A 14,592-nucleotide genomic window follows, 5' to 3' on the forward strand; every position below is an offset into this window, starting at 1 on the left:
TGGAAAATTGGAGAGCTATCAAGAATTATTCACTATTCCTTGCTCCATTAATTATGCACTTTAGGTTCCTTAACAGTTGGATACGGTGTTTATCACTAAGACTGCATTGTTCATAGAAACTTATGTTCAGATGACTCTAACTAGAACAGCAGCTCCCAACCTTTTCTACACCCTTAGAACGCTTCTGATATTTTCTCGCACCTCTTACAAAAGTTTGAAATAACGGCAACCAATTATGTACATAACACTATAATTTTGAAAATGCAAGTTTTCACACCCCCTGGAATATCTCACACCCCGAGGGGGTGCGAGCACCCCCCAGTTGGGAACCCCTGAACTAGAGTGTTCCAGCTTTTTAATTACTTAACAATAGCCTTTACCTGTGTACGTTCCCTTAATTGGGTTGGACTTCAACATATAAGATTCTATGACTTTTGGCCATATGAGTTTGGGATTATGGGAACACATAATATATGTGTGTAGCACAAAACTGGAGAAGACTTCTCCAGATGCAGGTAATCTTTGGCTTATAACAGTAATGGGGTCTGCTTATTTTTATGTTATGTTATGTTATGTTATGTTATGTTATGTTATGTTATGTTATGTTATGTTATGTTATGTTATGTTATGTTATGTTATGTTATGTTATGTTATGTCAGAGGTCTTCAAACTCGGCCCTTTTATGACTCATGGACTTCAACTCCCAGAATTCCTCAGCCAGGCACACTGGCTGAGGAATTCTGGGAATTGAAGTCCATGAGTCATAAAAGGGCCGAGTTTGAAGACCCCTGTGTTATGTTATGTTATGTTATGTTATGTTATGTTATGTTATGTTATGTTATGTTATGTGTTATTTTTATTTCTTATATCCCCTCTTTATTATTTTTAACAAATAACTCAAGGCAGAAAACACATCCAACAAACCTTCCTCCTCTTATCCTTCCCCCCTCCCCACAACCACAGGCCTCTGAGGTGGGTTCGGCTGAGAGGAAGGGAGTGGTCACCTGACTGGCTTTCTGGTCTAAGGTGGGACTTGAGCGCACGGTCTCCAGCGTTCTAGTCTGGTGCCTTAATCACTAGACCAAAATGGTCATAGGTTGTGATAGTTATTGTAAAGTGGATTATCATGTGACCAAAACAAATTTATGACCTTTTTTGTGATGATTGTTTAGTGAATTACCATGGTTATTAAGTGAATCTGTGGTCACTAAACTAATACCACAGTCATTAAGCAAACCCACTGTTCGCTCTAGGGCAGTTTTGCTAAAAACTTGATATAAATGCTGCTTTTGGGGGGAAAAGCCATCATAAATCATGGTTATATGTCTACAGGACAGTGCAAACAGTCATGAGGGCTGCTTGCCAAGTGCACAAAATGCAATGATATGAGTGTGTGTGGATGTGTGGGTGTGAAATGATTGTTGGAACTTTGGAACCTGGTCATACGTACCTTTTGAAGGGTCTATTCTAACTCTGAACAACCACTAAGCGACTGGTTGTAAGTTGAGAACTATCTGTAATCATGAAAGTTCATGTGGTTTTTGCTTGGAATCATGATAGCTTTCAAAATGCTCTTTGGTCTACTTATTCATAATGGTTGTTAGTATTCCAGTGGCTTTCTTTACCTAGCTTGGTGCTGTAATGTTTTCTATTATGCATAAAGGAAATATATCTGATTATTAATAGTGTGTAGTCTCTTTTGTTTTTTTGAAAGCTTTCCACACAGGAAGCGTCAGTGGTAATTCTGTCCAATGAACCCTTAATGTGGCAAATCTATGGCATTTAATATTTACACAGTCCCTAGGATTAGATCTTTTTATGATGTTTCAAAGGATCCAGTGCTTGTACTGTATACAGCTTTGAGATTAAATAAATGTCAGTGAAAACATCCTTAGGTATATGCATATATTACAGAGCTTGCTCGAGTTTTGCTACATGGTGGAGGAAGGATTATCCTGGGATGGTTTCTCCATTATTTTCCTTTCTTCATGATGGGCAGAGTGCTCTATTTCCATCATTACTTCCCTGCCATGCTTTTCTCCATCATGTTGACAGGTAAGATTTATAAATCTTCATATATCAGGAATTAAATATGGTAATCAGGTTACAGGGAGTCTTCAAAAGTGTGAGTGTAAGTGATGACGCTATTTACCTTAACACATTGTATGTTTTGAAAAGGTTCTCAGGAAACAACTTCTTTATCAACATTGAGACCATTGTAACCTAGAATTTAGGAAATTAGGATACAAAATACCAGCAGTTATTCAATAGCCCTCTGCAATCTACCGTCCTATTTTCATCATTTCTGTATTGATAATGTGGATATTAGAATGATCATTAGAATGATTAGGAACTGTTTCAAATAGGAGTTTGATAAAGATTCTAAAACAATTTGCCCTCAAGTGTGTTGCAGAAATACTTTATTTTTACAATGCTTTCTAGGTGTATTGGTTAAGAATATTGTTAAAAGCTCAGTTCTGAATATTCTCATTTTTATCTCAGGATATCAAACACTACAGGTACTTCTTTTTAAAGCCTTGTTACATCTTGCCCATCACTTATCCATCACTTGCCCCCAAATTCCCTGCCTGAGGCCTTCATGTTCTTTTCCACAGATTTTTATTTCCCCATATAAATCTTCCAGAAATTGCTACCAAGTTGTGATTTCTAATGAGAAGGGGAAAACCGATTAAATGCATGAATGGCTGTCATATAAACTGCATTAATTTAATCACAAATCAAATTTAATTTGTTGTTCTTTTCCTCAGGGATTGTGTGGGATGTATTCCTGAAATTTTGTGCTTGGTTTTTATCAACCAGCATCCAAGCTAAGAAGATTTATAACTACGGAATAGCAGTGTTGGTCATGCTCAGTATGTATAGGTGAGAATTAGTTCTTGAGCTGTTCAAAAATATATTTAATTAATTGCCTGAATCTCTAACCACACGTCACTTCCCAGGAAACTTAATCAACCAGGAAGAACATTTATTTTATTTATTTATAAAACTTGTTGGCTGCCCATCTTACCTTAGGATAACTCTGGACAGTTTACAATCATAATAGATAAAAATAGTGTAAATTAAAAACATAAATTAATACAAAAGCAAACACTGCACCCCAATTCAAAATGGGGAGGAGGGGAGCAGGATGGAGAGGGGAGGTGGGATTTGTTGTTAATTGATCAACCACATCCACTGTGATGTTCCCCCATTGATGCCCCAAGCTAACTGGCAGAGCCAGGTCCTTAGGCTCTTACGGAAGGTCTGACGGCTTGGAGCCAATCTTACTCTGGGGGCAGGGCAAGATGTTCCAGAGGACAGGTACAATGGCAGCGAAGGCCCTTTTTCTGGATTCCACCAGACCGATGGGGCCTGCAAGCATGTCTCCTCTGCCAGCACAGGCGGGGTGGGCCAATCCCAGTGGCTCTAAAACACAGATGACTGAACTGACAGCTCAGTTTAAAGGACCTTGTTCACTTCATTAGAGCAACAGATTCAAATTCTTCCCAGATAATTGCAGCTCATAGGATCTGTCCAATCATATTCCAACTCCGAGTGAATCTGAGTAACTTTATGAGATAGAGACTTAGAACAGAACTTACAGCAGCCTGTAAACATTCTCCAGGTGGGAATCCAGGAGACTGGGACTGGGTTATCTTAAAAGAGCCACCAGCCAGCTCTCTGCAGATATAATAAGAGTGAAGAAAAGCTACCTTTTCTGCCTTTAATGTCCCTAGGTACTTCTCAAGGAAAACTCTTACCCATGTTTGATTGGGTTCACTCTTCATTTTCTTCCAACAGCACTCTAAGGCATCTCCTATGCCATTTCATCTTCTATGTTCCTCAAGAAACCAAGGGACCCTGCATGATCCATGTGCCTAGAGAGTCTACATAGATGCAATAAGATCTAAGGCCATTGCCACTCTCTTGTCCCAAGTGGAGATTAAGCAGGTTCCAGAGCTCCAGGAACAATTCCAAACTCCCATGAAAACCGTGTCCATTAGACTGTAAATAGATACTATCTTCCCATAGAGGGTGCAACACCAACAAGGAGTGATTCCAGCAGCTCTATGGCGGACCTTAAATGGCTGGAAACATGGGAGTTTTAGATCCAAATTTTTTTAAAAAGAAAGGAATAAAATAGAAGAATAGATGTGGTGAAACATTTCTGTACCTTTGATGATTGCTATGAAGAATTTTCTCTTAAACATTTCTGAGTGGAAACAGTGAACTATTGAAGAAGGAGGCAGCAGTGTGGGAGAACTTCTGACAGAAAGGCCCATTGCTCCAATCATTTGAGTCAGCTGCTACTTTAACATTTGAACCGTCCAAGCAATATCAGTCTATGACAAGAGACTGATGGTAATATTCCCCAAATCCAGATCATATTACCACTACTCAGAGATATTCCCTAAATATTGTAATATAAACAGCTTTTCTTTGACAATTGCCATTTTTTCTTTAATTCAGAATTCATTGAACAATACAATTAAATCACATTTGTCATATGTTATAAATGTTATGTACTATTAGTTAGGCCAACCTAGGGGATGCTGAGATGCCTTATGCTTTTATTTTATTAATTATGTGTGTGTGTGTGTATTTTCCACAGCTTTTACCTCTTCCATCCGCTATCCTATGGGATGACAGGACCTCTGGCTTCTGATCCCAGCAGCTCAATGGCGGGCCTTAAATGGCTGGAAACATGGGAGTTTTAGATCCAACTTTTTTTAAAAAAAGAGAGGAATAAAATAGAAGAATAGATGTGGTGAAACATTTCTGTACCTTTGATGACTGCTATGAAGAATTTTGTCTTAAACATTTCTGAGTGGAGACAGTGAACTATTGAAGAAGGAGGCAGCAGTGTGGGAGAACTTCTGACAGAAAGGCCCATTGCTCCAGTCATTTGAGTCAGCTGCTACTTTAACGTTTGAACCGTCCAAGCAATATTTAAACACTCTTGCTGTCTTATCAAGACAACATACAGCAATGTCATAATCTGTGATTTTGAGGATGCATGTGTTTCAAAAAGATGTAGATTATGCAATCTGTCTCTGTTCAAGTGTGACATGACACACAGGGAATATCAACTGTGTTTTTTAAAAATGGTCTTCTGTAAATGGGATAGTTCAGAACCAATAATTTATAGTGTTTTTAAAGGGAAGTTGTCTCTCCGTGTGTACACATATATACCCTCAAGAGACATCTCTTTCTTGCTTTGATCTTAAATGATTGGACTTAAATGTTTCAGCTGGTTGAGGCATTACAGGTTTCTGTGCATTCCTTTCTTCTAAGACAAAAGGCAACAAGTTATTTCTATTTTTGGATAATACTTCTGTCTCTGAGCACTAGCTACTAGTTGCAGTTAAGAAAATCTTACAACTACCAAGAACATTCAAGAGTTATTAAATTATAAATTCCAGTCATCACACCACTATTCTGAGGATTTTTTAAATGGAGAGATGTTATGTTTTGGTCTCCATCTCTAAATTCCTCAGAGATGCCTTTTGAGCAAGGAAGGCTGCAAAGCTGCAGAGATTATATAATAGCTTAGAGCATTTGCTGGTGCTGGCATTGATCCGATTTATCCCATCACCTGAGGGAAAGCTGACGTGAATGAATGTAGATTGTGCAAAATAAGTGCTAATACTGGGTTATTCTTTGTTAAAGGCATAATTATTTTGAGAAGTCTTTTCCTCTTGCTATATTAAGATATCTGGAAAAAGGTTTCTTAGTTTCAAAGTAGTTTGATAATAGAACAAAACTCTTCGTAGAGGAGGGAGTTTTTGTGACTGCATTTGAAGGAAACACTGAAAAATAATCTGACTAAAAACATTTCACTCTCAATTAGTGTGCAATGCACCAGAATTTTTTCAAATGAATTTGGCTTCAGCTTTCATTACATTGATCACCTATGTCCAGATAACTGAGATATTCCAGTAATTCATTTTAGCATGTGTATGAAACTTTGAAGCCTCCCAAATTCTATTCTCCATGCCATCCTTCATTAATTGGCTATTTTGGTTGGCATGGAGAATGCTAATATCCCCATGATATGATTATGTTGAGTAAAATTTAGTTGTCCCAATCCATAAAAGAAAGGAAATGCAATTGTGTTTATTAGTCTGGCTTAATCTAATACTACTGTCACAATGTGCTTGTGTTGGGTTTCAATTTTTATTATTTGCAGCCTTCCCAAATCTGACAGCCTCCAAATACACTGGATTACAACTGGGATTGCACAAGTACAGCCAAGCTCTATAATGTCTGCATATTATAGTCTTGGATCAACTGGAAAGCAACAAGTTGAGAAAGGCTACTTTGCATAATGATAAAAAGTCACAGGTTTCTTTTATGTGTCTTGTTGAGCATTATAAAAAATCATTGCAATAGATGGTATATTTCCTATGGCAAGACTCCATCTTTTATTTGGTAATGAGAGACTCAGTGATATACAGGAATAAAACAGAAAAATAGAAATAGCAGGTAGAGATGACTGTGCTTAGAATTTGCTGTTTCTTCTATCAGCAGATGGAGCAAAACAGGAAGACTTCATGACATTAGCAGCAGTTCAATGGGTTATAGGTAGATAATTTGATAGCAACAGTTGTTATAAATTCTTGACCGTTTTCTATTATGTGTTCATGTGTTACTCTTGATTAGATTTCTAAATCAGGTTCCCATAAAATGGTTCTGAACTATTCATGTTTTATAGTATGTGTGCTCACACGATTAGAATGTACTTGGCTTTTTAAAGGAGGGCAACCTTTTTTATCAATTAAAATTATACAAAATAGCATTTTAACAATTTAATTTAGGATTTCAGCAAGGCTGCTGAACTCTTTTCTTCTGGATTCTGCAGTACTCCAGTGGATAATTCTTCAGGGTAGCTTTGCCTGATGTTCTGAAAAATCTGATCATTCAACACATACGTGCTATGGCTAAAAGGCAGTACTGCGTAGAACATTTTTTTTGAACATGTATAAAGTAGTTCCTTTTGAATTTGATGCAATAAGACTAGTTTTCCATTGTGCAAAGAGAAATATCCGATCTGACATTAATTGCTGTCATTCACAGCATAATGTCAATAAATCTACTGCTAAGCTTGTAAGCCACCCTGAGTCTTCGGAGAAGGGCAGGATATAAATGGAATTAAAAAAAAAATCCAATATTGCAAGCTAGCACTGGGTGACCTCTTGCCTGCATGAAGATAATCCCCCTTAACTCTTCTACCATCACATTGCAAACATTTGGTTTCTGTAGGAAAGAGTAATTCTAAGTGAATGTGCCTTAGCTCAGTATTTTGTACTTGGGATGCATTAATACATGTTCCTACTATAGTGTGCCTTTCCACACATCTATTATTGGCCCTCTTGTACTTGGAAATCTTACCTTAATTGATTTTTTTCTTTTACTGTATATAATTAACAAGCTTCATTCATTGTTTTGAAGTCTTTTTCTTTAGAACTCTTGAAATATTGTACTAAAAGAAGTATGCAGATCAAAGAATGAGTTGGCTGCAAAATTTCCTTTGAAGTAGGCCGTTAAGATTATGCAAAATATTTCTATTATTTCATAGCAATCAGTGGTATTGCTCTTCCCAATGTTTGGATCATTCACTTTCCTATCAGTTACTAAAACCATATGACTCCGCCTATTGTTTCTCTTTTTCTCATTTGTGGTCTTAATGGAACATAGACCATTTTATCATGATTAAAGGCATGACTAAATAATTTTGTTTTGTTTTGAGTCCTTGTCTTTCCACATTAGGATGGGACTGCAATTATGACACCACAAATGGGATAAGGAAGGCGAAGTCAGCAATGCTGTACATTCTCATTGGGGGTCATTATGGCACTGCAGTAGCCTCTCTTGATAGCAATTTTTTTTAAAAAAGGGTTTTATTCCTATGGTTATTGTTCAAGAAATTCATGTCTGAAAAAAGTCACCTGATTGATAGGAGCCCTGAGGCCTTTCTTTATACAATCTGTATTAAAGTAATGTCAACTCTGAAGTTACAAAACAGTGAATAAACTTTTGATTTCTCTAGACTTTTTCATCTATTTAAAAGGTACACAAGAAGGAAAGATGGAAGAAATAGAGGCCATTAAAAGCATAATCTTAACATGGAGTGTGGGAGGAGGTTGTGCTCATTCAAATGAGGCTTTTCCACATACGGAAATGGTTTTAAGATTTGCAGTCAGACTCTGGTTTCAATAAGAAATAAACTGGTCAATCCCCCATTTAAGGAAAAAAAAAGCTATTATTTCACACTCTCTGCCCGTAGGTAAAACTCACTCTACCTACATTATGAATTTCCTTATTGATGCTGCTAATACTGAAGTTGCTAGTGTGCTTGGTTGTAATTTGCATATGATTACTGCCTGTATGTTTAAGTCACTACATGTCATTGCTCTTCAGTGTACATGGTATTAATATAAGAAAACTGCCTTTGAATTGGCACTGTTTTTTTTAAAGAGGGTTAATTGATAAAAAGATTACATTTTAATTTTTTTAATAAATAAGTTTTTTTTGTCTCAAACATCATTGATTTCTGAATGTTTTTCTCACTTGAATGAAGATGAAGGCTGAGTTAATACTGATGAATATTAATGTTGGACATAGAATCACTATTTTCTGGGGCATTCTTTGTTTTTTGTTTTGTTTTATTTTTTTGTATTACCACCTCACCACCAGTTTATTCTGATTTAAGAAAAAATGTGCACATGCATACCTGTGATATAAATTTGGACCACTACTAGATTTATTTCTGGTTTTCACTGTTTGAAATTTAGTACTGATGGAACAACACTTATATTTGGGGGTTCCACGTGGTCCCCATTTCAGTATTAATCTTCCAAGTTGCTATTGAGATCCATATCTTAAACCAATCAGTTATGTTGCTTATATTACAGAAAGCAGTTACATGCAGAGTCATGGAACAAGAAGTTCAAAACAAGAATAACTGATGTAATTAAGTAATGTGTGCTCATTATTTATCTAATACCCAGCTGAGGGACCCGGCTGGAAACAGTGGGTGAATGTTCCATAAAGGTAAGTGATAAAAAGGTTTAATGCAATGCAGAATCATGTGAGAATTTCTTTGTAAATTCAGAAGTCACTGATGCAATTATTTTTGTATTACGTTTTATGTTATCTAGCTTTACTCACCAACACCTGATCCATTTAGTCAGTGGTAGTACCATAATTCAGCAAAGTTTGTGCTTTTTCTTCTACATCCTGTTGATTGTGAAATATATTTAAATAATAAATGGAAAAAAAGCTGAGGGAATTTAAGAAATAGTGATGTTAGAACATAGAATAACAGGGTTGGAAGGAACATTCTAGTCTAGCAATCCAGCCACCTTATGCCATTCCAGACAAATGGTTGTCCAATGTCTACTTCAAAAGCTCCAGTGATGAGGAAATTTCTCCTTAGTTCTAGGTTGGATCTGGAATGACCTTCTACCTATTACTTCTCGTAAGATGTTGTTACATTTTATTTATTTTTATTTATTTATTTATTTTAATCCCATTTATATCCCACCCTTCTCCGAAGACTCAGGGCGGCTTACAATCTAAGCACAAATCAATGTGCTTACTTGTGAAAAGAGATAATGGACACATGGCATAATGAAAGATCAATATCTTTAGTAGTTATACCTCTTACATGCAGTAGAATGAATTGTTAATCCTCTTGGCATAGTAGAAAATATCCCCCTTCCTGCACAGTGTACATAATACCTGATATAAGGGCCCACCCATTGCATTTATACATTTAAATAATTTCTGCTTTTAAAGGCGAGGGTTTCTCAAAATGTATATACTAACAGAAACAGTGACACAAACATTAATCCAACCAAACATGCAGATACAAAACTCACTTGCACTCGTAAGACAAGATTGAAGGAATATATTTTTAAGGCAACTGCCTAATTTGTTTGATCTCCTCTCCCCAAAAAAGAAAGTCAGACCCTTGCATGCTGCACTCATTCCTCCATTTCTCAGCTTTCTAAAGAGGTTTCATAGCTCAAGGTAGTGTATAAACAGGGACCTGACAGCCGGTTCCATTAGGTACCACCCAGCTTGCATGAGTGAAATTATTAGTAGCCTGACTATGTTAATCAATTACTACTAGTCCTGGAAAGGAAACCATCTGATCCTACCCCCAAACTACACATGCAGAAAAGAGATCCTATATAATGAATGGAGGAAAAAATGAAATTTTTCCTGGGCACTCAGACAACTAATATTTCTCTGTGCTCACAGCAATATAGGTAGTGCTTGATTTTGACTATTAGTCTAATGACTACTCAAAGTTATGATAGTGCCCAAAAAAAATCAATTATGTCCCATCCTCACATAATCACGGCAGCATCCCCACACTTATGTGCTTGGCAATCAATGATTGCTGCATCTTCAGAGTGATGTGATCACCATTTTTGTGAACTTCTCAGAGGTCTTCCAACAAGCAAAATCAATGGGGGAAGCCAGAGTCACTTAATGATTACATGATTCACTTAACAACCAGGACAAACAGGTGATAAAAGCAGGTAGGATTCACTTAATGACCACAAGCATTTAGCAATGGAAGTTCTGGTCCCAACTGTGGTCATATGGTGAGGACTACCTGTACAGCTATTTTATCCATGATCATATATATTTCAAAACCAAAGTAAAACATGTTCTTCCGTGAATTGTGGCATCTCTTGCAACCCCCACTAACATCTGATTAATAACTTGCAGGTTGAAGGAAGTTTACTGGTTCATGATTCTGTATACAGAGTCAGTTGCCATGGCTGCTGTTGACTAAGAATCTGGCACTGAAAAATAGATTAGCACTTTTTGACATGCTTATCCAAATGTGTTGACTTTAATTCCACTACAGTTAATAATGCTTGCATTCCATTTAATCAACTGGACAAGCAGGAAATATAAATATAAACATAAACTAAGAAGGGGCAATGTAAAAAGTAGGGTTTTAAGAGGATACCTAGAACAAGTTCACACTGAGTCTTCATGTACTGTAAATGGGAAGACATTCCATAACAGGTAGCATCATGAAAAATATGGCAATTTAACAACAAGAGTTGAAAGGTTCTTTTTAATATGATAACAATATATGATGGGAGTAAAGCATTTTTACAATAAAATTGTTTGATGTCTCCCTTTGATTGTAAAGTGTATTTATGGATAAATTTGTAAGGAATACTTGGTTGGGAATAGTTGTGTTGTGTTGGGAAATATTTGGTTGGTTGGGGATTTGAACATATGTGTCCTTTTCTTTGCAAATTGATGTTGACTAAGAACTCAAAAGATTTGCAGCAAATGATGGATCTTATGATTGAATGAGGAATATGAATCTAAAATTAATACAACATATCAAAAAATAAGATGGTGTTCCTAAGTCTCCTTCCTATCTCTCTGTTTGGGGAACTGCCTATTCAAAGCCCTGCTATTTTGGAATGGACACTTCCCAAATCATCTGGTTTATACATTGTGGAAGAGGAAAATTCTTTGATATTTTTGTGCAGAAACTATTTCAAAAATACTTCTGTCAGTGGAAGTAAGCTCAAGTCTATAGTATGTTATTCAGGAAAAAGAAACATGTATACACGAGCTTTCTCTTTATGTGTGCATATATATATATTATTTATTAATACATGAATCAGATTTATTAGCGAATCAACAGAATCATTCTGAGAGGTCTACAAGTTAAAAACAACATTCAACATAATATAAGCCAAAACAAAGTGAAAACCTGATGGGTAAAAAAAAAACATTGTCACACTGATAATATCTCCCCTGTTCCCCATTCCTGGATGAATCAGGGGACCCAGAGCCATTCCAGGTTCAGCATGAATATTTCTCTACTAATCTAGACTCTGACAGCTGTCAGTTATTGAGACATGGCTTCAACAGCATTACTTGGTCAGTTCAGGATTGAGATAAATAATTGAGTATCATCAGCTAAAATAGATAATCTTAAATAACACTGCTGGTTGGCTACCTGCAGACACAGGAAAAGTGGAAAAATAACCAGATTTTGCCCTTTTTATCATCACAATGTAGTAATTAATGTAGGCTCTTAAAAGTGTGTGGTATTCAGCCGGAGCCATCTTTTCTTATCCTCCAATGGCATTCACACATTTCTTCTGTCATTTCATCCCTGAGAGCTCTTCAAAAAACCAGGGAGCCTCTGATGAATTGCCACACGAGGGCAGATTAGAGGCTCCACCTGCCAACCAGCAGCAGAGTCAAGAAAGTCAGGGATGTCACTGAGCATCAGGGAAACTATTGTCTATGGCAGGGGTGTTCAAAGTTGGCCCTTTTATGACTTGTGGACTTGCCTGGCTGAGGAATTCTGGGAGTTGAAATCCACAAGCCATAAAAGGGCCAAGTTTGAACACCCCTGGTCTATGGAGATTCTCAGTCATCCAGGTCATAGTTATCCCAGAGATGCTTTTTCATGAGGCAACTGGACTTTCTTGTTTTTCTTTGAAGACATTTTGCTTCTCATCCAGAGCTGAAGAAGCTTCTTGGATGAGAAGCGAAATGTCTTCAAAGATAAACAAGAAAGCCCAGTTGCTTCGTGGAAAAGCATCATTGAGACAGGGAAACTATTATACCAACAAGAAACGCAGTTGGTCCCTAGAGCCCAACTTCAACCACAGTTTTACATTTGATTCTTTAGTGTAATGCATGTTAAAGTCATGAGGGCTTTCCTGATGACCAGAGCTACCTCATCCCAGTTCCCTGGCTTCCCAAATGCAGCCACTCAAAACTTAAGTGGGGAGATTTCTGAAGGGAAACACCATACAGTATATCTGGTTCCACGCAGTTCTCAGTCATACATAGCAGGGTGGCCACCTTTTCCAGAATAAGATCATAGCTGAGGGCAGCATTATTACTATTACAAACTGACTTGGCAGTTAATAACAGCAGTTTCCAGAGGTCAGGGCCACTGAAGATCTGGAGTTCTGGTCTCAAGACTGAACCTTGGGGGTGAAAGACATGAGTGCTTTTTCACCCTCTCTGCTTTGTCTGAGAGCAGACTGCCTCCAGATTCCCACCATATCTACCCCTGTATAAGCAAGATCTTACTGCTGCCATCTCATCCCCAGCCATCCCTCTTCCAGGAGAAAGGCGTCATCAAATAACTAACTAGCTCATTTTCCCAACATTATGATATGATGGAATATGATACAATATAATACGATATGATACCACGATATCATAAAGGATCGTTAGTTTCTGCCACACTTTTGAAAAAGTCAATCCGTTGTTGGATCATTATCACCGTGGGTACTTTATCTGAGCTGCAAAAGAAAAAAGAAAAAAAAGAGATGTCCATAGGAGACAACAAAAACCTGCACAACCTTTTGCTTCCATTTTTGTGACCATTCAGAAATTTGCAGCCCAGATTCTGTATTCCTACTGTTGCTATTGAGATTTGTCTGGTCATATACAGTAAGCTTAGCTCTAGTCTACAGCCATTCTCAGTTGGTAAATCGTTTACCTAATGAATGATTAATTGCTCCAATTCAGAACTGGGGCAAATTAAAAGAGCACAATGTCTGTAAAGAAGTTCCTGAAATGAAAACTGTTTTAAAGCTAACAATGGTTTTATAATATTTTTTTAATCATTTCTCTTTAGGCAGTAATTGAGAAGTTGCAACAGATGCCAACATCATTTGCTGTTTTCTGAGACTGGGATGAAGTTAGTGACACAGGCCATATCTATGGACAACAAATGTACTTTCAGTTCTTTGCAAAGCACAAGTGACATGCTTGTTCTAAAGATTTAATTTTTGTAATAGCTTAAATGCAAAGAAAAAAAAAGGAAAGGAATATCAAAAGAATTCTGAACACATTGGAGGGCTGATTCAGATTGCGGTGGCTGGTAATTGGCTGGAAATCTTGAATAAAAAACCCCCTCATTTATATGGTAATATTCATTCTTGGCCTCATCATTTGCAAGCAGATATGATAATTAGAAGGATTTAATTTCCAGCAGTGAATAGGATTCTGATTCTGATCCAGATCACAAAGTAAATCGCATAAATATTGAACTCAACTAGAAAGAGACTTTATTTTATCTTTCCTGATTAATTGTTCTAGTGTTGCACTGAAATGGAGAGCATTTTAACATATGAGTTCCTCATAATTGCATTTAATATTTCAAACATTATATCGTCTGTGAGATAATTCCTGAAACTCTGAATCTGTTAAATATATATATATGCTAAAGCTTCATTTGAACATGAAAATGAATATGTTTTTATTAAGATCACTGAACTTTCATCCTGATTAGGCCAATAAATGGTTGTTTTTTAACTGATTCTCTTTTATTCTTATCATTACTGTAGCCGCTTTCATCATTACAAAATTTGGAGTAGAAATTGTCTAGGTAAACAGCATGTTTGGAAGTCTTATACTGGATCTGTTGACTTTGTTGATTCTCAGGACTGAGAAGATTCTCGATTTAGAAGCTGTCAAACTCTATTGGTTAATTAGCCCTTTAGGTATATTATTGAATCTCTAAATGTATCTTGATAGTTTCCATATGGGCAAGCTTAAGGGCATAAGAAC

General features: G+C 36.8%; 1 protein-coding gene across 1 annotated transcript in view; it reads left to right on the forward strand.

Moving 5' to 3' along the window:
• The window catches only part of POMT2 (protein O-mannosyltransferase 2), a 38,244-nt gene extending 29,218 nt beyond the window's left edge, over window positions 1–9,026 (forward strand). Inside the window, exons 19-21 of the mRNA XM_081313826.1 lie at window positions 1,915–2,055; window positions 2,769–2,883; window positions 4,613–9,026. Coding sequence (XP_081169952.1) covers window positions 1,915–2,055; window positions 2,769–2,883; window positions 4,613–4,718 — 362 coding nt within the window. The 3' untranslated portion in view covers window positions 4,719–9,026. The remainder of the gene's footprint in view (window positions 1–1,914; window positions 2,056–2,768; window positions 2,884–4,612) is intronic.
• Window positions 9,027–14,592: the final 5,566 nt, after the last annotated feature.

Source organism: Vipera berus (assembly GCF_964194415.1).
Source record: "Vipera berus genome assembly, chromosome: 1".
Taxonomy (NCBI): domain Eukaryota; kingdom Metazoa; phylum Chordata; class Lepidosauria; order Squamata; family Viperidae; genus Vipera; species Vipera berus.